Source organism: Diadema setosum, chromosome 15, assembly GCF_964275005.1.
Source record: "Diadema setosum chromosome 15, eeDiaSeto1, whole genome shotgun sequence".
In the NCBI taxonomy this organism is placed as follows: domain Eukaryota; kingdom Metazoa; phylum Echinodermata; class Echinoidea; order Diadematoida; family Diadematidae; genus Diadema; species Diadema setosum.
In genome coordinates, this window is record NC_092699.1 from 15,622,157 (window position 1) to 15,649,703 (window position 27,547).

At 39.6% G+C, this 27,547-nt stretch overlaps 1 protein-coding gene across 1 annotated transcript in view; it reads left to right on the top strand.

Annotated features, from left to right (window-relative positions):
• The first annotated feature begins 9,069 nt into the window (after positions 1 to 9,069).
• LOC140239287 (uncharacterized) overlaps positions 9,070 to 27,547 on the top strand; it is a 115,838-nt gene continuing 97,360 nt past the window's right edge. The window contains exon 1 of the mRNA XM_072319165.1: positions 9,070 to 9,364. Within this exon, the coding sequence (XP_072175266.1) occupies positions 9,273 to 9,364 (92 nt within the window). The 5' untranslated portion in view covers positions 9,070 to 9,272. The remainder of the gene's footprint in view (positions 9,365 to 27,547) is intronic.

Genomic DNA, 27,547 nt, shown 5'->3' on the forward strand with positions numbered 1-27,547 from the left:
GTGCTTTTAATATTCTCACGACTTGCCGCGGCTTTCATAAATCTTTATGAGTCAAAACGGGAAGCGACAGGCGCACATGACTCAGAGATATTAATAACATGGCCATTTATCAGTACGTGGCCAAATGCGGCTGGGAAAGGTTCGCACACAAGGGATCTGGGAAAGCGTGTGTGTGTGGGGGGGGGGGGGGGATGGGTTCGTTTGCTATAAACAACAGCATATACGCGTTACATGCAAGAGCTTCTAAATTTCACAATATTATAATCGCCTGCGCCTTTGTCAACTTAATAATAACTTTGAGTTTACGTTTGTGCGAAGATGAAAGCTCGGTACATATAACTGTGGAAATGTCGTGACTGCACGCGCAAGGTATCGTGTTATCACTCACGTTTTCACGGTAACACAATGGCTGTGTGATCGCAGTTGAAAACTATATGGGCGTGCAATATCATCAGCACTTCAACCCTTCACCTATATATAGTTACAGTGAAGTCAGTGTATTAATGTATCATGAAGTCTTTCGGTGTAAATACAAGGCCATATTTCAGAGTGGCATACGATACGATTTATGCAATAATATTTGTGTTTTTCCCTCTGGCAAAAAAAAAAAAAAGAAAAAGAAAGAAAGAAAAGAGTTATACATTAATGATAGTTAAAATAGGTGGTGCAATACGACTTAAATGTTATCCTATCAAAAAGAATATTGGTTTTCTTTTGCTTTTCATGTGCACACTCTTCTTTTTCTGGGAAAATGTGTCGCGCAAATAAAAAAAAAAAAAATACGATGGCTTGGTTTCGACTACAGATATTCGGTAACTACAGTAAAGTTCAGCGAAACGACTTTAGGCCAGACCATGGGGCTGATTGTATACATTTAGCTCCATGTTGTAGCTCCATTTAAACTGTTGGACAAAGCAAAACCTTAAACTATAACAAAGTCGTCTAACCCTGGTCCAAATGGTATAATATTTGTATTTCTCTGGTCATTTAGTTTGTTTTTACCTCGATATAAGATCAAATGTTGCAAACGATAAGATACATGTAGTTATGATTATCCTGTATGATACGACGGTCCTAGATCTACATAGATTTCATTATGTAGACCGTATACACATAGCAAAATACAAAATCCTTGCAGCGCATAAAAAAAAACACACACTTGTAGTACGATGAATTTTATGATGAATATTCATTGCTTAAACTATAGTACAGTGTATAATCATTATATATACTGATATTTTTACCTACCTCTCTGTATGCAGACAATAATGACCTCTAAAATTCACGCATTCGCTGTGAAAATTTTCTATAAATTGCAACATTGGAATGCATTTCATTTTTTAAATGTCCAGACATTTTGAGGAATAGCGATCTTGTGCATGTTTATATATAACTGTATATTTGTACTGTATCCCTTCATACTCAATACTAAATCAGTTGATTGATTTCCAGTTGTAATTACTTATGTGTAATTAGTCTTTGACGGAATGTTGTATTTTGAAAGAGAATTGTATTTGTAGTATATGTAACACGGTTCACTTTTTGTATCTGTTTAATGTGAATTATTGTATTTTAATTTATTGTTTGTTTGTACATTTATATTAACGACACGCAATTCAGCCTCTGGGCTGCTATGTACTTTCCCTTTGATGAAATAAACCAATATCTCTCTATCTTTCTTTATGCAAAAAAAATATAATAAAACAATAAAGCGAAAAAGGTACGAAAATGACAATGGAGAAGATAGGAGTTGGTGATGTCGATGATGACACGGGCCCCATGTGACTAAAGAAGACTGTGAATAATGAATGCATGATCATCACTGCAGTGACGTCAATGGAGGCGTTATAACCATCAGACAAGGAAGAACGTTATTAGCACGATTACGACGTGACAACAGCTGGCTTATGATCGGGAGGATTGCGGCAGAGAAGGAGAGCAGCGGTTCGTTGTTAACCCAGCTCTTACCGTGATCGCTGATTGACCCCCACCAGCTTCAGCCGCACGCGCTTGGAGGAACCGACAATGACCCCTTCATCCTTCCTCTGGTGAGATGGGAAGGGTCTGTCACAGCTGTGACGAGATCCATGCACAGACTGATTCGTGATGATTACTTAACCAGATAACACGAGTGCCCAGAGTAAAATGATAATGATATGTGATGGGAGTGTATCATATTATCCCCTATTAATAGATTAAAATACTAAATATATCAATGGCTATGATTAGTACGATAAAGATTGCAATCGTGGTGGTTATACAATGTATTATAATGTAGTGTGTGTATACTTGTGCTGAAGACTAAAACCAATGAAGATGACATTGATGATCAGTATCAGTGGAATGATGATGATGATGATGATGATGATGATGATGATGATGATGATGATGATGATGATGATGATGATGATGATGATCTCTGGATTGAACATTAAATGCTCTTTAATCGTTATTTTGAGAATTTCAAGATACAAGAAAATACAGTAATAGCGAACGTCTCTGTTTCACGTCGTATAAATTTAAACGTGACATCAGTGTAATGTATTGTTTTTTAAACCTCGAAACAAAACACAATCTCATACTGCATATGATATATACAATGTATATTGTTGCCCATTCATAATGCCTACATCTGTACATAATGAATCACATTTTTTTTCTTATAAAAACGCTTTCATGAACTGTTAAATTGCATACTGTATGCTCAACATAATTACCACACACTGTAATCTCCATCAATACATTGCAGCATAGCTATACATGTACGTATAAAGGTGGTATGCATTTCAAATGCTGTATTATTGTCCGTTAACTGTATTTATATTGTAATTGGTATACCTGTATATTTTGCCACCGACACTTTCATCGCAAGGCTCTGTAAAATTATGAACAAGGGCATTGATGATTAATATTCACTTGCTGCATTTTGATGGCAATGTTGAGATACAGTAACCGAGGTCACTTTTTATGTGAAAATAACTTGCATTTCTCGACAATATCGATGTATTTTATGTAGGCCTATCTTTATACACCAATAAATTTGGGTTATACTGTACATTATGCAGGCTGTGGCAACATGCACAGGACTTCAAACAAAAAAGCAAAACACACACACACACACACACACAGACACACAGACACACACACACACACACTTGCACACACACATGCACACATGGAGAGAGACAGACATACAATGTACGTGTACAATGTAATCATTGTCCATGATTAGAGAAGTATAGTACATGTATTTGCAGTATACATGCAGGTAGGTACATAAAATATGTAGGTCTATACATTGTACTAGACATGTAGATGTACTGTAGATGTACATAGGATGTACATGTGTATATCTATACACCCGATTGCAGTACAGTGTACATGTATACTATAGTCATGCGAGATCACTTTGTTCATTTGAATGCGAAATCACATTATGGAGAATTTTATTGTAATGACGTAACCCCCCCCCCCCCTCTCGAATTCCATGTTTGTGCTCCGTATGAGCACATGTTGACTCCATTGCAGAATATTTAAATACAAGGACTTAACTGAACTTACAGTATACGAACCGCATTACAGTTCTTTTTATATCTGCTAATTTGCAATGCGATGGCTATAATGATATTTGTGTTGTCGTTGCACATTGTATTCATATTTGAGTTTTCAACATTCAACACAATGGAACAAACAGTGCGAATAACCTCATTATTAATAGATTTATTTTTCTTTGTATAAGAGGCTCTTTGTACAGTAATTGGGCTACACAATATTCCTTTAATACAACTGCGCATTCCAACAACAACAACAACAACAAAACTAACAAAATTGAAGAGGTTCACCAAAATCAGACATAAAAAGAGGTATCTGCAGCATGCACAATATACCAGAACAAAATGGAGGCATTCATAGCGTTGTAATAATTTTATTATGAAAGAGCTGAGATGATGACATGATTGTGATCACCCCACGCAAGTCTTGTTCGGCAACCTGCACACTTTTGCATCGAAACATATTCTTTTTTTTTGACACCATGTACAATTTGTAATCTTATGTTTCGCGTCAAATTTTTGTTGTATGTTTGGCAGACAGCAAATTGAAGTATTTTATGATTGCAATATTACTAAAGACATACATAATTTAACTTGTTTCTGTGTAAAAAGACAGAATCATTCCGTCAGCTGATTGTCATGATAATTATGTTTTTGCGAAATGCACTATGATAAACAATTTTCGATGACAACATAAAATTACATGCAATTACTGCACTTTGTAATACCATGAAGCGTCTTCATTTCAAGTCCGATTTTATTGAATCTTTTCATCATTCTGTACTCGTCTGACTCTACTCTAATCAAGTCAACTTGAATATGATTACCCAACTGCGCATAAAACTCGTGCAAATGTATTTCCACAACATGTGAATCTTCACCAATAACTATTTAAAAAAAAAGAGAAACAAAAAACGTGCAGGATTTCAGTTATAACAGAAAAACTGATGAGAATACACTTAAAGGGGAAGTCCAAATAAAAGTCAGTCTGATGAAAAAAAAGAGTAAAATCTTACGAGTTCAACGGTAAAATTTGACTGAAATCGGATGAAAAATAAACAAGTTATGACATTTTGGATTTCTGCGAAACAGTTCTTGTATACATTGGATGTGAATATGCAAATAAGTGATCCAACCATGTCATAACCTCACACCCAATTTTCCAGTGATCGTGTACAAAAAAAAAAAAGAAGAAGAAAATTTAATGTTTCGGTCGTTGAAGTCTGAAACATGATCTTATTCGTAGTTGAATAACTTCAGAATAGTGATCAGTGCATGAGATATACCAGGATTTGAGCCTCGGGCATAATATTGCCTTTGAATGAAAAAATGGAAATGTCAATTTTTTTAATGTATACAAAGTATATGGCAAGGTTTGAGGGGATGACATACTCACTTTGCCATTTGCATATTCATACTGACTGTTCAAGAACTGTTCCCTGAAACTTCCGATGTTATGTTATAACCTCCTTATTTTCACCCGATTTCAATCAAAATTTTACAGTTGAACTCGTAATATTTTACACTCTCTATTATATCAGACTAACTTATATTTGGACTGGATTTCCCCTTTAAGAGGTATCATGTAATTTGTATGTACATTGTACGGCATACGTCACATTGTCTATATTTCGACCTACAATGTTGTATGCAGAGTGACGGGTACCATCACAGGTTTAGGGCCGCCGACAATAATTATTTTGAGATAGATAGATATAGACAGATAGATACAGCCGTATACAGATAGACAGACAGATAGATAAATACAGATAGATAGATAGATAGGTAGATATATAGATAGATAGATAGATATATAGATAGATAGATAGATAGGTAGATATATAGATAGATAGATAGATAGATAGATAGATAGACAGATAGATAGATAGATAGATAGATTGATTGATAGACATATAGCTATACACTTTGTAGAAAAATAGAGGGAGAAGGGGGCGAAAACTTTGAAATTCATCGTTGTACTTGGCGAGCTTATATTGTTTACGGAAGACTGTCTTTTATGAGAGAGCTAACTCGCTCTTCACTGTTTGGGGGACGGTCAGATGCAATGTACAATGAGTATTGGATATAGGTTTAAAAAGGGGAAAGGAAGTCAAGCAATTTTTTAAGCAAAAAAGCAAATCTAATTTAGAGCTACATGTAGTGTACGTATATGGGTAACGACATACAGCTGTATAGGTGCTGTGAAGCAACAAAACACTACAGTATAATACAAGTAATAGTATACCTAAGCTAAAAAAGCCTGATACTATTGTCATAAACATGACGAGGTGAAAACCTGTGATGTTAATCATTTTTAGCGTGTTAACTACGTCACTAAATTGGAACCGCGGAATGAACTTCGATTCGCTCATCAAACAAAAATAATGTGTTGTTCTCGAGGTTGTTGGTGAGAAATATTTAATTATGGTCATATCTATTTACACTGTACTGCACATTCATTGTGATCACGTGAGTGGCATCCGATACACTTTGTTTACTTGCGACCTTCATAACCAGTCTAAGCCAGAAATTCAATATGCAACCGCAAAGGATCGTCATGCTCATGATCACCAGTTAATTTTTTTTTTCGTCGTGTTACTTTGCGGTATTTCCCCCGAAAAAAGAAGAAGAAGAAGAAGAAGAAGAGAAGTATCCAAAGTTTGCAATCGGTTACGTTAATGCCCGTATTTACCACTTGCAGATGAAAAACAACCACAACCCAGTTTCAGTGCTCCAAAAAGTTCTACAATATGAGTTTTAGGGTGAAACAACCAATGTAAAAATGTTAATCAATATAACAGTGCTAAGTATTGTTCAATATGAAAAACATGAACATTAGCTAATTTATTAAAATCATTTCTAGAAAACTATTATGATTTCTTGAGAAAGTTAGTGATATCTCCGTATTTTTGTGGATTTATTGCGAACACAACTGAACTATACATAAATATATAGGCATCTGTCTATGCATAAAATTAATGTGATAACTAACATATTTTTTTTCTCAATTATATACTCCCAATGGTATAGAGTGTCGTTCAAATCAGAGACGACTTGGCATATAATATCCGCAAGTATCGGGATCTCAACTATAAGTGCATTACTGCACCTGAATTCGTTTACACCGGTTCAAACTTGAAAATGATAATAGCAGAGACCGAGCAACCAGACTTTGGAAGGGAGTTCCTATATTCATTGCTATGTGCCTATTGAAATCTCTGGAGCACCCCACCAGATTGCACCCCACCCCGCCCCTATGTATAGCCCGTGTACCCCACTCTCTTTCTGCTCTCTCCATAGTAACCAAGGATGAAAAGCTCAAGCCTATAGAAAACTGCTCCCTAAATTGAAAGACTCGCAGAAGTAGACCATCAATAAAAGTACGAGCATAATAGGAGTGTGCACGTATTACCCTTTCCAATGAGAATAAAGAAGAGAAAAATCGATGGTACCGACATGCTAATTGGGTTCTGCCACGTAGGCATTAGAGTACGACCGACTTGTACGCAAGCCATTTTCCCCCTCCCTTTTGTTCGATCAAAGCGAAGTTAATTGGATAGTTTTTACGTATAAAGTACAGTGTTATAATTCATTGCCAGTAGGTAGTAGAGTAGACTGTATAAAGGCCTACTACTGGCAGTAGTGCAAAGTTTGAGCATTACAGTACCCTCCCTTTTCTGGTGGCTATATACGATTATACAGCGTCTTTTTCTAACCCTGAAGTACAACGTACGAAATTAATGTACTCGGATGATCTTTTCCCGTACCATCTCTCACCGTCTACTTATATAATTATATACAACCATAAGAAAGAAAAGAAAAGAAAAAATAACTATGGAAAGCACAGTTGCTGCTGCTGGGATTATGGAGGAAAAAGAAGAAGAAGAAGAAGAAGAAGAAGAAGAAGAACAGAATGAAGTATACAAACTGCATTATGCCGACACTGTATCAAGCAGTATAGTCATGTACTGTACCAGCACAAAACATTAGAACTGCACAATATATACAGGGATCAGATACTGATGTATAATGCTATCACAACGCCCCTTCTATACGAGGCGCATGAAGAGCGTGACATATTCGCAACCAACAGAAGATAATAAATGCATGCAAATCATCAGACATAGGCCTACTTAATCGACTTTAGTTTAAACCAGTTTGTTTCGTGCGTGTTAATTTCCCTGTGTTTGAATTGTAGGAATAGAATTCCACTGACATATATTTCTCATACCTTGTCCCACAAAAAGAAAGAACTTAGAAAGAAAAAAAAACAACAACAACTCAAGAACAGATTGGCATGCACATTGGATGTCAATGGACAATGGACTAGGCTTTATAGCACTTACCACACATTGTAATTAATTGCCGCGCTTCTTGTATTGACGTGACAAGATAATACTGCATAATGTTAGTTATGGTGACGGCTTTGTTTATTCTAGGGGACTGGTTTAGATAGTTGGGTTTAGAAGGGAAGTAGGTCTATGCTACAGTATGTAAACTGGGTCAACACAATGACAGTACAAAGTGTTACCCAGTATACTGTACGTGTGATCCCGTGATAACCCAAGACAAAGAACGCTCACATATTCTACGAGAAACTCCCACTAACAGATAGTGACTGCGTGAAGAACCAATGCTAACCCTGCCTGAACAAGTGTCAGAAATATGGGAAATTTTCATTTTTCTACAGATGTACAAGCCCGAAAGGGGTCTTTTCTTTATATGTACACTCAAAATGATTCAAGTTCGAAACACTGCTCGGAAGAATAAAATAGCGTGTCGAAAACGGGCTATGCATTTCGATGTGGGTCGATTATGATCAAGATAAGGAACACAGACACATCCGCCATTTTCTTTGGTACGCTAATTCGTTGTGTGCACTGAGATGAATTAAGAACTTACATCGTACACCATAAACTCTTACTCTCTACTTGCTTAACTTGTCATGAAATCAATGAGATATTCGTTTCAAAGATGATATTTATTAATATATTCCCGTATTCCGCCAGAGAAGGATCAAAATTTGCCGAGGAATTTCGTTGTTCAGCCCCGCCCGATTTATTTTCCTTGGGCGCTTTCTACTACACGGCTTTGTCTCAGTGCTTTGTCTGTAGCGTTGTTTCACCGCCGAAATGAAAGCAATCTACACGAAATATCACGACTAAATCCGAATTAAGTTATCCCAGAGTATGTTCCACGTATATTCCAGGATAAAATCGCATTAATATCCTTCGAGAAACATATATCTATATGTATTTTCTGGGCAAAACTCGGCAGTTATGTCGCAGGGAGAGCGCGCACAGGGAAATTTCCACTGCTCAATGTAAATACATTACGGCAGTGTGGTGCACAATGACGCCTATGTACATTGTGTGTGCCGTATACGAGCCATGAAAGCACATCGCGAGTGTGCCTGCGACATACTACAGCGAGGCAGCCAGGCGCTCTTTTCGCGATGACGTCATGCACAAACCACGATACAACTCGGGTCGGTCTCACAACTTCCCCGAGCGAACCGCGAGCCAGCTATGCGCCTGAACGCTGGGCCAGGGTTTTCTTGAATAACTCTGCAAGTTAACGGCTAGCACACGGGATACCACTGTACTACGCTGAGGTTATCAACATTACTACGACTACGCTGGAAAAATAATGTGGATTTCACGCCCGAAAACGACGTTAATTTCGAGATATTTGCAAGGATTTTAACCGGGACTATGACCCATGGCAAGCATGGTGCGCGAAACCAGGCATCTTTGGGTCGGAAATTTACCGGATAATATTCGAGAAGATAAAATTTTGGAGCAATTTAAGCGGTAAGTTGACGTGAATCGTTGGTTGTAGCGCGTGGTAATGCAAGATCACACGCGAATCGCGCAAGGGTTGCGTCGGTGATGAAGTGTTTTGCTTGCAATGTTCGCTTATTATAGCTCTTTTCGATGAATATTTTCGAAAAAATTCCATATTTTATCGTAAAAATATTATAGTAGGCCACGCCCTGCTACACATTGCATCAAAAAATGGGATGAAATGTGTTGGTATTTACAGTGTAGTATGTTCAATTTTTATGAGCTGACGGTCATCGAGTAACGTAAATCGCACGAGGTAATCTTGATGTTTTGAAGACTTCGCGTGTACAAAACGCTGCTGCTCCGTTCGACCAACGGCGCTCGTAGAATACTACGCACATGTAGCCTCACAAAGCGATACTCGGCCGGGACTAAATGGTCTTTGCTTTACATATTACCTCCAGATATAAAATTCAAATGTCTCAGAACATATGCTCCATAGTCCGTGGTATTTTATCACCACACTTTTGAAAATGTAGTCTTGATTTGCATGGTAGATCTACGTACTGTACCGTTGGCAAATGTCAGTTCAGGCTTCAGTGTGACTGTCGGTACTGTGAATGTCACTGATAAATCCTAACGTTACACTGTTACAGCTGAAAACAGTTTGGGATCAAAATGATGTTGACCTGATTTGCCACTTTACATTGGAAGTCCTTGACGTAGATGTATTGTATTAGTAATGTGCTATTGATATTTTCCTTAATTTAGAATCTGTGGTGAGGCTTACACTTTCAGTCTGTTCACAGACACTGACTGTGTATCGGGTTTTCCATCCTAAAATCAGAAACCACACAAATTTGAATTAGGCGCCTACAAGTGTAAGTAGCATTCAGTAGCAACTAGAGCTACATGTAACTGGGATTTTGTTATCCTGCAGTTCTTGTACTATTCATTATTATATCTGTTGTCTTTACATTTTCTGTGGCTCTAACGTTATATGGAATAATTAGGTAAGAGTTCATGCAATAGTACTGTCGTGTATTGGACACGGGGCCTACATCACACGTAGTGTCATCTTCTCATGCAAATTCCCAAAATTTACTTAACACCTTTATTACTGAAAAAAAAAAGCATTACTTCTGCTGTCAAGTGCACTGGTACACCACAGCACATAGTCACCTGTATTTTATCAAAAGAAGAGCTTTCAGATCTCTCTCTCTTCAGCTACTGTAGTAAGGTGCCTTTTTAATTTTTAATAGTGGTTGTGTGTGTACACTAGTTAAATGCTGCTGCTGTGCTGGTAGATGCAGGTGGAATCGGCTATGGTTATGTTCAACCAAGTCCATTGCATTGTATGTCCAACTTCCTTGACTACGCGTCTGCAGGCAGAAAATTACAATCATTTGCTTCCCTGACAGGTACTAGTATTCTGTGTTTATATTAAATTCATATGTTGAGTTTACTTATGTGTACAACCTGTGCAGGAATAGAGAATAATGCCACCATAATGCTGTCCAAGACTAAACTTCCAGCTACTATTATTATGTAGAAACCTATGCTTTAAATTGCACACTGTCAAATTTTGGCATAGGACGTCAAACCTTGGTGCAGGTTTTTTTAGTGCCCAGCGATCACAAAGTGACTGCAAGCCTTAGAGAGGTTGTGGCCTCTTTTGCAGAACTATCCTACAAACTTGTAGTCTATTGGCAAATTCAGTAATATAAACCATTGACTTTGAAGACCACAGCTTCTGATCTGTTCCTATAAAGATTACAAACTGCACCTATGATCACCACCAGTCCTGTTTGCCCTGAAGATCATTTTTAATAAGGTTGTGTGTAGTTGTATCTGTAGGTTTGGCTGCTGTGTAATTATGTGTAAACATGGTTGTGGGAAATACTACAATTGTAGTAGGCAAAAAAAGCTGTGTGTTCTGAGTGGACCATTTCAAGGCAGATCGGTTTCTACATACAGTACCGGACAGAGTGCCAAAAGTGATTGATCATTTGTGTGTGTGTGTGTGTGTGTGTGTGTGTGTGTGTGTGTGTGTGAGGGTGTGTGTGTTTGTGTATGTTTGTGTATTCAAGTGTAATGTGTTTTGTCTGTGTTTGTGCCATGTTTGTAGGCAGTTGTGTGTATGGTCAGCATCATTCAGCTAGTGTGTGTGTATAGAAGAGTGAGAGTCAGTGTGGTCATTTTATGCTGTTCTTCTGTATACAATGTACAGTCTGACCCATACTATTGGTCATCACACACATTGTCAAACTGAGTTCCATTTTGCATCTAGGCCTATGGATACATGTTCAGTACAGACAATCTATGCTTCAAGGCTGCATGTAAACTTTGCTGCCGCGGAAGGACAGTGTGTGATTCAATTTCACTCGAAAACAATGTTAGCCATTTACTGTACAGGGCAGTAGGGCTGTTGGAGATGGCAGAAAAATGATGTGACAGCAGTTAGTCTCTTCATAACGTTTTCTGTATTATAACGAGATGAAGGCATAATTACAGTTATTGTATGTTCTTACTGGCAAGGCAGCCTTTTTTGTTGACAGGCTATGCATTACTTCGACATTGCAAGTGATGAATATGTGTGCATTGTGTTGGTAGTTGCAGATGCTGAAAAATATCTGAGAGTTATAATATGTATAAGTGTGTCAAAATAGTGAGTAGGGTGGTGTACCATACGACTGTTCATGTGTTTGTCGACAAAACCAGTAGTCCTATATCTTGGCTGCTGTCGTGCTTGTCTCTCCTGAAGAAGGAACTGAACAGTTGTTTCCTAGCACAGTCTGAGGAGATTGTGGTATAGAATGGAAATGATTCATTCTGACAGGGCTATTTGGAAAAGGAAAAAAGTGTGATGGCTGATTTCGCCAGCGGACAATATGCTTTAATGTATGTACCTGTGTCTAGAAGCTAACTTAAATGGGAAGTCTTTTTTTTTTTTCCTTCTTACTCACTGGTTTTACCACATATTATGCTGTTCACAAGTCTGTGAAAAAAAGAAAAAAGAAAGAAGAATACTGTGTAGTGTATCAGTATAGTGTGTGGTTTAACTCGTCATTGAAAACCACTGTGATAGAATGAAAAAGGGAAAAGTTAGGTATTTTCCACCGTGGAGACGTTGCACATTGTACAGTACGTCTGCACGTTGTTGAATTCTAGACTGGCAGTTGACTGCGAAATTCTCTCAATTTACAACCACCGCAAAAGTCACAACATGGTGTACATGTATGATGTACACATGTACATGCATGTATAAATGAATGACATTGGTGTATTCACACGCTGGACAGAGTTAGAACACTTTACAAAACAGTAGTAGTCCTTCAGCAGTTGGTCTGACTGCTGAAAAAGGCTTAAGGGATAGTACAACAATCCAGCATTTGAGAAAATTGCCAAGGAAAGTTGTTCTCATAATGCCTGTGGCCCATTGATGCAATTACATTGTCAATATGCTGATAAGTTTACCAAATTCACTCCCCTTAGAATCTTGCCGAAGTGTGGATCAAAGAGCTTTATAACCAGGGTTCGTCTCACCGCATATTATGAGCACCATGTGCAATTTTTGCACAATTATGAAAAACAATCCCAATATCCTTATATCATGTAGGATGAGATCCAGCAGCGCTGCACTCTAGGCATGTTTTGCCATAATATACACCTCATGAGGTATTAATTTATTGCGGTGGGTGCACTACACATTCAATATGGGAAAGCCACCAGCTTGGATACTTTAGTATGCAGCTGCCTGCAATAACATAGGGAAGCTAACTCATGTACGAAAACACACACATACACACACTACTGTAGCTAACACACACACACACACACATACTGCGAGTTATATTACGCTCCCATACACATGCAGGCCCCTGTACATTGTTGCCAAGGTTCTGTGTTAGGTGGAACCGTACTAGGTACTCGACCTGTACACACACATACTCCCACATATGGCTCGTCCAGGCAGCCATGCATTTTATATGCTGGGTCACTTATTCACACAGGGTACCATTCTGTGTTCGCACACAATGGCTGTACCACACTGACCCACACACACACACACACACACACACGCAGAGGCTGTGCATTGTATGTACTAGTATTTCCTTATACAAAGAGACACACAAATAAGTTGATCAGATTGTGTGTGAGGAGACAGACATACAAACAATACACACACACAGACACACAAACATAGTGTTCAGTGTAATCTCTTTGAAGGGAGATAAAACAACTGTGTGTGATGAGAGTGGACGTAAACTCGTTGTGCTAATTCATTCAGATCCAGTGAGAGAAAGAGAGAGAGGTAGCTGCAGTAGTTTTAGTTATTTATTTGTCGGTGATGATTAACTAAATTTGTCATTCATTTACTGGAGGTTGTTGATGAGGAACTGTGTAGCCATGGGTCAATACAATTGTACATGTAGGCCCTATAAGCCAGGTCGCTTTGACGGATGAGTTTGGCTCGGGTGCTGTTTTGGCTACAGATAGAAAGTTTATAATGGATATATCATGCAGAAGGGGTGGTTCACTGAGGGGTGTGTGTATGTTTGTGTGTTTTCTCTTTATAAAGTGTAGGCATACATTGCAGGAGTTGTGTACATGACATCATGTACATATGTGTAGGATAAATCTAAAATAGTATGTTGTTGATTGGTTCAAACTACACATGGATGTGATACATAAAATATCAACAGAATTGACCTGAGCATATATATACTGAGAGCATTTTGAGGTAGGGGCCTACAATGTATTACCAGTAGGTGACCTACATGTACTGTGAACAGGCTTTTTTGTATCCTGTACATTATAAGGCTGTGTTCGAGCGCTCTAAGCGAACCAAAGCGAACTGAACCAAAGCGTACCGTGCCGAACTGTGCCAGTTTTGGAGTGTTCGAGCGCTCTGTGGAGAAAGCGTACCTCACGAGTTATTTTTAGAAAAGGTCACGCTTGTTTGTAGCAAGAATGTCATTCACCTGGTGCTTGAACTACTTACAGCTGTCCCGAACAAAGAGAATGATGTCTTTCCATTGTGACGTATGCGCATGATACGCGCATACTTTACAATGAACTTTTGGTACGCTTTGGTACGCTTTTGGAGCACATCGGGAAGTGGTCCACTTTTGGCTCGGTACAGTACGGTACGGTACACTTCAGGAGCGTTCGAGCGCTCCTCTGGTGCGGGTACGGTACAGTACATTTCGCTTTAGGAGAGCGCTTGAAAGCACCCTAAGATGTGTGTTCATTACAGTATATGGTTGGAAACTTCTACCTGTATTGAAATTAACAAAGTTAAAACAGTAAGAAAATGATGATGATGATGATGATGATGATGATGATGATAATAATGATAATAATAGTAATGATAATAATAATAATAATAATAACAAGAATTATAATGGTAATGATAATACTAATTTTGATGATAATAATAATAATATATAGCACCTTTTCTGTACAGACTCAAAGTGCTTCATCGTTAATAACAAAATACAAGAAATCAACAATATTTACTAAACAAAGCAAAGAGAGAAAGAAAAAACAAGCAATGACTTTAAACTTGTCAGATCATTAGCAGTGGAATCAGTCAAAGCTACATGTGTGTTTTATACAGAGAAAGTATGTGGAGCTCTGTAAATTCTTGTCAGAAATTTCTGGAGGGGTTCCTGTTAGATAAATAATGCTTTTTATTATTTGCTCCACTAGTTTGTTTGTTTGTTTGTTTGTTTGTTTTTTTTTTTGGGGGGGGGGCCTTGAGACAAACTGTGTCTCTACACCGCATCATGAGAATTTGAATGAAATGCTAATAACATTTCCTGTTTAGGTAGCCTGAATGAGATGGCATGTCATTGTGTGTGGGATGGGTTGACATTATGATTGTAATTTGTTCGAGTCTCCTGTTGTGTCCCTGCTAAAAGAAATTTGTCAAGCTGCAGCTGTGTGGCATTGTGGACTGAATGAAACTGAAAGCATTAAATTGTCACGCATACTGTACCACAACTGTACACAGTTATAATGTTAGCGTTGTGGCATCACTTTCATTCACTAAATGACAGTGGTTTGAGCTTGTGTATGTACAATGTATGTGTGTGTGTGTGTGTGTGTGTGTGTGTGTGTTTGAGTGTGTTCAGTGTCCTGCATGCTTTGCCATTGTTGTAGAGTGCTAGTTGGTATATGGATAGTGCCAGGGCTGCCAACATTGGAAACTACTTGAGAGTGAGACTCCCATAGGCCAATGCTATAATTTCGGAGTCAAAATGAATGAGATCAATAGAAATGCATGCAAATGAAATAAAGTTTTAGAGTGAGAAAGGACCAAAATGAGTGAGTCTCACTCTCAATGAGTGAGAGTTGGTAGCCCTGTAATGCTATGTCATTGTAGTGTTGTGATTAGATTGAAAGCCCATAGCCAAGCTTCTATGCTGGTTGCACAGCACATACAGCAAGCAGATTGGTCGACTGTTTCCTTTGGAGAGAGTAATCTATGAATCTCTTGTTATCGAAACACCTTGCCTTGGTGTGTACATTCATGGGCTTGCTCTAACAGCCACAGTATATGGGGTCTTGGGTCCCCCCACCACTAGTTAATAAATTGTATAATATACCAGGGCCCCGTTTTATCAAGAGATATAATCGATTGTAAATTCCCCTACCACACAGGCTGCCATGGACTTATGATAGAAGTCAACTATATAATCAGTATATCAACTCTTCATAAAACGGGGCCCTGTTCCATCTATACATATTCCAGTGATTTTGATATCGTGGTAGATACTAGTAGAGCTCGTGGCCCGTCCTGGTTGGTTATTTGTCTCATTGGTGGTGCGTGAGCCGGGGATGAACGAAGCTACGGGATTGATGGGTAAAAATTTATGTGCATTTATGGATGAGAGTGTGGGAACTTTCCATGGAATTCCCCGTCTTTCTTTTCCCCCCTGAGAGAGTGAACCCCTAGCTTTCATCTCGCCATTTCCGGGTCTCTCTCTCTCTTTTTTTTCAACATTGTTGTTTTCAGGCAAAAGTCGCTGTTCATCTTTATTCATGACCCTGGGAGATGGCTCTGCATATCGCTCTTCCTGCTCTGATGATACTTGAGAGAGGGCAAAAAAAGGAAAAGAAAGAGGAAGAGTTTTGGGGGGGGGGGAGGGCAGGTAGAAAGGCCAGTGAGAGGGATGTATGGCGGGGAGAAGGGGGGCAAGAGGACATAGGCCTACCATGTTGAACACAAAATTGTGCATGAAGGAGCACATACAACTGTTAGGATTGTGTGGGGAATATAAACATGGCAACCTCTTGTTGATATCAGATGTATCTTTTCTCCTTGATGTTTCTATTTATTTCATAAAGATCATGTTAAATAGAGCACTTTCCCCCGGTTTTGTTGTTTCTTTTTATATTGCGATGTTTGTCACTTTGATTTGAATCATTGATTTGAAGGATAAGAAAAGTGGCAGGCGGCTAGGCAAAGACATACACTGTAAAACACAATATTTTCGCAGCATGAAATTTTCGCGAATTAGAGCCGACAGCCTTTTTGCAGCGTGAAAATTTCGCGAGTTGCCTCTAACATTTAATGCATCTACAATGTAGTGTAGCCGAGAACTTTCACATACATTTTGATTTCGAGAATTTTGGCTCTCGCAAAATTCGCTAAATTAAAATGCACGCAAACATTCTTCCTTCAACCCCACCAAGGATTCCCCTCTCCAAAATTCCGCAGCTTTCAAAAGTTTAGATGAAGACCAGTTTGACCAAAGTTTTGTTTGTTTTGTTTTGTCTTGTGTTTGTGTTTGTATATGTGTGTGCGTGTGTGTGTTGTGTGTCCTGTGTGTTTTGTTGTTGTTGTTGTTATTGGTTTTTTTTCTCCCAGGAAGGGAGGGTATAGACAGATGGAGAGTTTGACCTTTGGCAAAATAACTCTTCAGTTTGTGTTGCTGTCCGCACAAGCTCTTCACACAAGCCTACTCGATGCTATAATTGTCAAGGTATGCATACATATGCCTTGCACCACAGAGTGAAGGAGAAACGGGAAAGGGGGTTCGGGGTTCGGGAAAGGGGGGAAAGATGGCGGGGGATAAAAAAAAAAGATGCTCTTTGCGAGGGGTACTGGGAGAGGGGGGAGGAAGGAGTCATGCTGGGGTATTTTTGGTCAAGTAATTGATTTATACTTCCCCTTCCCATCACCAGAGTACAGCCGGAGTGCCAAATATCAACTGCACCCGGCTGTCATGTTCTTATTTACTTTTATTTTGAGGTCGTAGTAGCTATTCATAGAAGAGGAAAATTAGGCAAACATCCCCCCCCCCCCCACTTCACATTTGAATCACGGGAACAGAATTGCAGCGTTGTCATACGCACTTGTATGTAATGGTTCCAGATGTGCACCAGTATGTAGAGCACAGGGTCTTGTGGCTGGTTGGTGACACACATTCACTGCTTTTTTTAACTGAATGATTCTGCTCAATACATTCTCAGTTTTGATTTTACCCTTTCGTGCCATATGTTTCATTGTACATAAACGTATGAGTACCCACCTTAATCTGACAACGGCATTTGCCTGTATGCGCCATTCCCTAGCATAGAAAGAGAAGAAATGTACGAGTATGCGCTCTCACAGTATTTAACGTCGAACTAAATGTGAATTATCAAGGCCGCATTCAGGTAGTTGGTTTTGATTTTAGCAATACTATGGAAATTACACTTATTCATCTGAGTATTGCCATTGAGTAATAGCTATTCACAGCCATTAAAATCCAAGCGAAAGAGTTTTTTTTTTTAAGTGGAAATTTTTATAACCATACAATGCAAACTGCACTTTTGTATGAATACCCAGCTTGATTGAAAAAGTAGACTTATTGTACATTTAGTCAAGATAGTAACAGTGTGTAGCAATTTATTATTTTTTTTTTCCCCTCTGGCATGCATTTTCTGAACATGGCTTTAGCAAGGTTCTTCTTGTTCAAATGAACAGACCACACTTACTTAAAAGAAACCTCAAACGCTGCCATACTATAGTGATTGATTTCGCCAATATGATTTTTGCAGTCTCCTGTAAAATCAGAAATATTAAAAATGATTAATTTTGCATATTTTGTGAAAGCCAAGATTCACAAAATTAAAATGCACACAAAAGTTCCTGTGTACACTGTTTGCATTGAAGGCCAGTGGCAGTTTGCAAAAATTTTATGCTGCGAAAAAGGCCGCCAGCTCCAATCCACGAAAATTTTATGCCACGAAAATGTCTTGATTTAATATAGTCGGCCTATTAATTTTGTTCTTCTTCTGAACAGGTTATTCTTTGCATTTAGAATAGAAATGTTAATCCATTCAGTCAGGTTAAGTGAACAATTGTGACTATATTGAAAGTCTTTGTGACATGTAATTTCTAAGTTTTAGCATCATGAAACCCTTGCTCATAGGAATGCACTCATTGATAAGGAAAGGTTTCCAATGCAATCATGCACCATTACCTTGCTCATATACAACTGTACAGTGTTGTACCATGGTATCTCTGCACCCTACGCTGAGAATGTGGTGTGATCAAGTAACAAGTCATGCAGCCTTATCTATTTACAGTGCAACACAGACGCTAATGTTAGACGCTGTTGACATTATCCCAAATGTTACCAGCTTCAGTGTACTTGTACTCCTTCAGCTTTAGAAGCCAGATGTACATGTGCACGTCATGCTGGGTGTAGTTTTCCCCACCCGCTGTACGTCTGTGGAAGCCGCAGCCCTCTGGAACTCCAGTCCATGCCAAGCTCTGGCTGGCTTGTTCTGTGGGAGCTTCCACATGTATGTTCAGCTATCACCGCTACTCCCAACCCCACCCCTCCCCCCTCCATTCTCCTTGTCTATGTCCCAACGTCCTCAGTCTGCAAACTTTCCTCCTTCCCATATCACTCTCGCATCTCCCCAGGTGAGATTGAGCAAGCTGTGTGGCAGTGGTCCATCAATCAACCTGTCAGGCTGTCTTCGAGTATGAGGGAATACAAGTAGGAAGAAGAATAACAGGAGGGGTAACCCTTTCCCCCCCCCCCCCCAAGAAAAAAAGGGGGAGAGGAAATACTAACTACATTTGTAGCCGCACACTGATGTCATTTTACTTGACAAACAACAGCAGATTTCATCTTTTGCTGCGTGATGGACTGGGACACCACTGATGATTCATGTGTTTGACAGTATGTGTGCATGTTGGTATGCATTACCACAGTACTAAATACCATCCAGAGCAAAGTTGTTAGGCTGACATTTGAATTACAGTGTACATACAAATGTACATGAAGCTTGTCTTTGATGTTAAAGGGACTGTACAGTAGTACTGGTTGAGGTGAGGATTCAGGTTTATAACATTCCTAAGTGAGATAATGAGAAACCTCTGATGAAATATGAAAGAGCATGTAATTTTAAGAAGGATTCAACGTTTATTTGATGAAAATTGGTTTTCAAATGGCCGAGATATCAAAAAAAGTGATAATAATAAAAGGCGACAGGCCACGCCTTTTATTAGGATCTCTTTGTTTCACTTGTTTTAAGATATCTCAGCCATTCCAAAACTGATTTTCATCAAATAAACTTTTGATACCCCTTAAAACTGCATGCTCTTTGACATCTCATAGAGTGGTTTCTGAATATCTCACAAACCGTTAAAAGCTAAATCCTCACATCAACCAGAACTGTACAGCCCCTTTAAAGTGCATTCAAACACGACACTGAATCAGTGCATGAGTTACAGTATAATACATTGGAGTACATGCATCTAGATACCATTGTAGGTACAGGTCAATATTATACAGACCAATACAGACTGCTTTTCAGGATGTTGTTGACGTTATTGCCCTGAGGGATCTCAACTCCATATTATGACTTGAGGAGCTTGCTCCGAGGGTCATAGCATGGATTTGAGATCCCGCGCAGCATGGGCAGTGGTTGAATTTACGCCCGCGACTTTAATCAATCACAATCAAGGATTCTTCAAATGGGGTAGGCCTATATAGAATGTATGGATTATGGAATATTCCTGAAAGGCCAAAAAGAAAGGGGAAAAATGATGCTACTCAACTTGTATAATCTAGTGTTTGTTTCTAGATCTGTACCTATGAAGCTTGGAGTAAAAATCTACAGGTATCCCAGGGCATAACAAAATGCATGTACATGCACATAGAAAGATTTTTCACATTCATGTGAGTACATGACTTTCTGTATGCGAGTGTATGGCTTTAATGTGTGTGTAATGTTACAGTGTAGACATATTCCATCCAGTGTTGCGCAAGATTTGCTGAGTTAGCAAGACCTGGTAAAGAATGACTCAAATGGTTGGGGGGGGGGGAAGGAAACTCCCAGGGGTGACAGTACTACAGTATCAAAGCCAAGAAGATGCTGTGCTTCCATTTATTGCAGCATTGCATAAAAATAGATAGAAAAAGAGAAAGTAAACTTTCAGGTACACTTGTAGGCATGGAGATCTGTGTGTTACATTCTGTTTTTGATTAACGGGTAATGTGTCTGTGTAAGAATGAATGGATGATAAGCGTGGGGGAGGGAATGCGTTCCTGGGTGTTTTTTTTATGTGTTTGTTTGTTTACTTTTTTTTTTCTCTCTACTGCTCATCCCAATTATGGACATTCACTAATATAGTAATACTTCATGACCTCCAATGATAAACAGCATGCATACATGTAGGGACCTACAATGTACATGTACCTGTACATCATACATGTAGGTTCCATGATAGCTTTGTGTGCTATGCCGTCACTGTGCAAGATGGACCAAGATGGGGTACGCATTCAAAAATGAAAGTGGAATGTATCACTATGGAGACTCTGCTTGGATCTGTCTCATGTATACATTGTATCATACAGAGCAAGCTAGGAGGGTAGAGCTACAATTGTACCTCAGTGTATGTAAAGGCACGTGAGAAAATTCAGACTTGTTGTTGTTGCATTTCCCCCCCCCCCCCATCTTTTGGTTGATCCTTGGAGGGAAAGTATTATGCTCTTATTGCTAATCCCCAGGATGAAATCTCTGTGCATTGAGAGTGGGATTATCCATGGTTAGGTTATGATGCAACAAATCATTGTAGCTTGTTTGTGTCTGTGTGTGTGTGTGTGTGTGTGTGCTTACGTTACACAAGATCGCTGCATTTATAACCTCAATAAAAAGAGAAAGAAATACTTTGTAGGAGAGGCGAGTTCTTAAAAAAAGAGAGAAAAAGAAAACGGGAGATACTACTAGAGGGAAAAGAATAGAAAGACAAACAAGAGCAGAAATCCTAGCTGTATTCAGTACAACAAAGTACCTTGTCACTGTGTTGTAATGCCCTTGGAGAGACTGGGATGGGACCAAGAATAAAAATCCAGTCACCCTGCTGCCTAGTATGGATTTTTTTCCCCTTTCCTTCCTGGAGTTAACTTGTTTTGAAAGAAGTTGCAACAGTGCCCCAACCCGTGGTTTGTCATCCCTCTCAGGCTGTGATTGTTGTGTGCATGTAGATGCTGGCTGGCATTGTGGAGTACGGGGATAGCATGAGAGGCCCTGCGCGGTTTTGTATGAGTGGGTCTATTGTTTGGGGGCTCTGTCTGCCAGTGGCCCCAAAGAGAAAGAGCTGATCTGAGTGGCTTAACTGGGCTATTGTGAAATATATGTCCTTTGTGAAACGAAGGACAAGATAATGTCCCAGGGGAAAAAGAAAGGGAATACAAAAAAAGAATGGGGGGGGGGGGAGAGAGAGAGAGTTACAGTTTATAAGAAAAGGAGGAAAAGGAGAATATGCCATCGTGGATAAAAGAGAATCAGTCAACAAGATTAAGCATCGTTACAACACAAGTAGAGCGAGGAACGAACAGGAGGTGAACTGAGGCGGTGCCTCCCTCGCTCTGTTTGGATTCAGATCATTTGCAGTGTCCAGAATTATGGAAGAAGGACATTGTGTATATATTGTGTATTCATGCTTCAACAGAGTGGTTAAAAGGCCCAGTGCAGTATTGGTTCCAATGGTGTTGTCAAAAGAGAAATTGCCAATATGTTGTCTGCATTAGCAGCACAGAACACATTGTTGTACAGTGATGACATGAAAAGCACAGCTGTGTGTTACAACTCTATGTGAGAGAAAACTGGCTGATGACATTTATCCTAATACAATATGTCAGATCATCTCCATGAAACAATGTTTCTTTCTTTGGAAAAGACTTGTCAGCAATGAGAATAATTAATTTTGATAAGCGAATAATTTTCTTAGCATTTTCTTTTTTTTAGGGTCTCTGATGGCACTTTTTGCCAAATTATTCCAAGGCTCGAGACGACAGTTGACTGTTTTGTTGGGCCAGCACGAGTCTAAGACACAGAAAGTATTATATAAAGAATTCTGCTCGGGTGAAGCAGTTCAAGTTAGGTAGTGAGAAGAAATGATACAGTATGTGTCAGACAGGCGAGTGCGTGGGTTACCACCAACTTTTCACGGGTTTAAGTGCTGTGAAACACATTTGTTATTATGTAGGCAGTCGTGATAGAAAGTACGTACACCTACAAAAAAGAAAGTGTCTTTTGAAGATGATCCATTAAAAAAACAAAAACAAAATTTGTCTTCTATCCTTGGCTTGAATACAGGAGACAGTGGGGTACTAGTAATTGCTGCCAAACTGCCGCAAAATCAAAGTCCCCTGAACTGCTGATAACCTCAGACGTAGTTTCTTCCGAATTCATTGTTGGGTGTAGACTAGTTTTGGACTCTATTTCAGTTTGGCGTGTGTGTTTGTAACTTAAACCCAATTCTTTGAGGAGGTCTTGAGATGGAAATGAATACAGCCCGCCTCAAATAAAACTTGCTGTGAGTGAAGCCTACACAACAGGCTATCCTGGCCTAAAATAACACAAGAAAGGAATCCTTGTTTTTTGTTTGGTTGATTTTTATAGTACGCTAAACAGCAGCCCTCGTGTTGAGACTCGATATCACACAATTTAGGGTGGTCCACAATTTGAAATTTGAGCATGTTGCAATCTCTGAATGTGAGAATATTACAGAAATTGTATGTGCGCGGAGTGCACATCACGAGTGTATAGTGCACAATATTTTGCGACTTATACAAAGTTGTATTTCCCATTGTGGTGCTTACGTTTGATGTTCTGTCTCATGTTTTGCTCACAAATTTTCTAAGTATCAGTGGTAGTATGATGTTTCTCAAGTTTTGCATGATATATGATTTCTACTTCTTTGATCACATTTTATTTTGAGCATGTTGCCACTTTTTGAGGATTGTTGCATAGCATGTTGCTGACATTTGAGGGTGTTGTTGCCCAAGAAATTGGGCATAGATTGCAGTGAGGACGTTGTTATAACAGGAGTCCACTGTATTATAGTGGCCTGAACAGGCCACCATTTGAATATAAATTTTAGTGTCGAGCCCTATGTTGCAACAGCATGTGAAATATACAGTGTATGTATGTGTGTGTGTGTAAGAGTATGTCTGTGTCATCGTTTCTTTCTGTCTGCCATTTGGAAATCTGGCCGAAATCCCTCTTCTTCTTTTGTCAACAAAGGCTGGTTCATGAACCGGCTGAACTGTTCTGGGATTTGGACGCGATGTGAAAGTCACAGGAAACCAGACTGATCAAGGAAGCGTCTGTCTGTCAGAATATCTCGTGTTTAAAGTTTCTAGCCAGCTTTCATCACGGTCAGCCAAATTGAAGATAAAAAAAAAAAAGAGCAAAAGGAAGGAAAAACTTGGAGAAAAACCTGCAAGCCAAACTCTTTGTTGTTGTTTTTGATACTCTTGTACTCCCCAGAATGCTCCATAGTTCATTATGCAAGGTCAGTAGTGTAGATGAGAGTCCATCCAGTGTGCAATATTGTGTTGATAAGTGAGCACAGCTTAGTCATTCCTGAAGAATTTTCCCAGATCGTTGACAACCTTGCAACCTGGTCGGTTTCCTTTATATTCGTGGTCCGCTGCGGGTTGCTGGATGCTGCTGTTGCCAATTTTGTGGTTCTCAGCTGTGAAGCAAACTGACACCCTGTTGGCATCGCGCTGACTCGGTATTCCCCTCAAGATCTGTTCAGCGCCAATGCATGATATTGTATCTGCCAGAGGATGATCCCCCTCCCCCCCCCCCCTTTTCAGTGTGCCCTACAGCATATACAATGTAGGCCCTAGTTCTATGCTTGATTGTCACTTAAACTTGTGTTTCTCAAATATCAAGGCCCAAGTGAAAATGACCTTCCGATGGATAGCAGTATTAGAGTTTTTATGTGCTATTTGAACCACCTGTATGGTACGGGAGGCAGAAGTCCCAAGATATACATTTTGTACACTGTACAGTGGATCAACTATGTGAAGCAAAGATTCCATAATGTCTTTGAATTTTGCAAAGATGGTGTGCATTACAACCAGCAGACTATTACAATTTACAGTTTATCAAGTTCATGAACTTTCCCTTCAGATAAGGTTTTTTTTTTATTTTTTTCAAGACTATACTGCACATATTTATTCATTGAAACTATACCAGGAAATAGCATAGCCATTGTGGTATTTTACAGTGCTTATTTGTAACTCAGTAACACAGTGTGGATGGGATATAGCCGTGAGATCCTTGTAAGTAATATCATAGCCTGCTAGAAACTTCAGTGAGAGGTTCCTTTTTTTTTTTTTTCCTCCCCCCAGACAGCACATTTTGTACAAGTGGTTAAGAACTGAAACCTTCCTCTATGAAATGCTTATGATAGGATGCAGTTGTCTGCAGCGGTAATGGTATCCCCAGTGGGTTGCGTTTTTATCTTCTTCTTATCTCGCCCAGCTCTCAAACCTCCCTTTACCCTCTCTTTCATCATCATTTGTCAGAACATGTTTGAAGTGTCTTGATGGGGCCTCCTTTACTGCACTCTCGGTTTCATGTCCGCATGTTTGGGGTCACGGGCATATTCTTTTTTTTTTTTTTTTTTCCGTTATCATCATCATCACCATATTTTGTCCTTGGGGTGTAGGAGAGAGAGAGAGAGCAGGGGAGAGAATTGAAGAGAACAAAAGAGAAGTTGAAGACCGGTGACAGTAATAACTTTGAGCTATGTAGTGTCACTTGCATCGAGCTTGGTTATTTTTGTCATCAATCGTTGCTGAAGTGATGGGTGATGTGGGGGAGGGGAGGGGTGTCGGGTGGGGTAGAGGGGCAACACCCATAGTTTTCCAGACACTCTGCTATGAATTCATTTGGTCCCACTGCTCAGTGCTTACTTGGTGTTGCCATCTGCTTCATAAAAAAGAAGATGCGTTCCTTGGGAGTCGTGCGCTTCTTGTTTGTTTCTGCGTGGATGTGTAGTGCCTCAAATTTGTTCAAATAAATGCTCGATCAGCATACAGTGATAAAAATAAGTGAATCAACCAAGATACTCTGATACAATGTACAGTGCAGTTCTTTTTTCCATTGGGTTATTGTCAGTGATTCTGTCATGCGAAGAGATTGGTGTTTTGTTTTAATAGTTTTGTTTGCTTGAATGCTGGGGAATTGGCACAGTTGTGTGCAGTCTGGATGCCTTTGCCTAAGGGTACATACAATGTATGATTGCATACAAGTTTGTGTGTGCTGAACTGAGTTAGCAATCTTACACGTATCCATTTATTCGTTTACTGCCTGAAAAAGGAAAAGAATATATAGGCCTACGTGTCGAAAAGATGAAGGAATCTTTTGGCATTGATTGTGGTATAGCTTGATGATGTTTGTTGTGGGAACGATATTAGGGTGACTTTCAAGAAGTTGCGCAAATTAAGTACTATGTTGCATGTTGCTGGGAGAGATACTATGATATTGTAATAACCAAGGTTCTTTTCACCAGTGATGGAGGGAGTACATGGTGCCTTCTCCAGGGGTTCTTCCCTACATACATTCTGTCCTTGGAGTCCTTTGTTTTCCTTATTGATTGTCCGCACACTGTTGTGACTTGCAGCCCGGCCACAACAAACAACGTCGACCACAATCCACAGCCCCCTAGCCAAAGACGACTCTTCCTCGCCATGCACGCTCGATGGATTGTATTGAGTGATTGCTCACAGAGTTCGAAAAGAAGAGCAAAGGACTTTACAGGGATGAAAAAGAGGCTGTAGCACGTGAGCTGTGCCAGATCAATACACTTATCTTAACCCCTTTGAATCCCACAGCTATTATTGGGGATGGGCCTGAGGCATTCATGTGGCCCTCTACACCCCTCTTCTCTACCCCCTTCCCTGGAATTTGTACCTTTTCAGGGCATGACTCGGCAGGGAACTGGTTAATCTTCCCTTGTTCCCTGCGGAAGAGCAGCTCAAGCGGTAATCCCGAATCAATTGGGGATCGATTGCCAATAAGAAGAAGGGTAATTTCCAGACCCTAAAAGAGGGTCATACAAGCAATGGAAAAGAAGGCCATTCAGGGGATATTGTTGGAGGTTATTGAAAAGAAGCCCTTTCCCTGTGTAATGATATAAATGCTAAATTTTCAAGCATCTCCCTCATTGCTATCAATTTCTTGATTTGTGGAGAGCTGACAAATTAAATTAATCAAATATGATAGTCACCATACATGAAGATTATAAATGAGCTACTGTACAATGTGACTTTTAATATGAAAGTGACCTTTAGCACTCTTCAGTGATTTTCTAAGGTAGAGATAGTGAAATGTTGATGATGGGAATAAGAATATCTTGGGAAGAATTATTCTGGATGCAATAGAAGAACATCTACAAAGTACTAAACTTCCTAAGATATCTTATTCCATTGTTAAGCATTAATAACATATAATTTGCAAAAGAGCCATCGTAGACAGATGATGCAGAGTTCAGTTATAAATGCATTGCATTGAGCGTAGAACAGACTACCGAGACTGGTAGAGCGGTGCCTCGGTCCCACATGTAACATCTCACGTGGGCCACAGCTGGCTCAGATCCGTTGCATGTGATACAGACGCAGAGACCCGATTCTGGTGCGAGACAGTTCCGTCTCTGCCGCGGAATCCCACAGCGCGTGACACGCCGAAAGAGCGAGTAGAAGGCTAAGAATAGACCCTGTACGTAGCATGCAGATTCCACTGAAGGCTCCATCCACTGGACAGCCGATGAATCAAGGAACCACAGAGCTCTGATATCTACAGTCTGTTCCTCTACCTCAGTCCCCTCCCCTCCCCCTCTCTTCCCCTCAACTTCTCCTCCCCTCCCCCTTCCCACATCATCTCTTCATACCT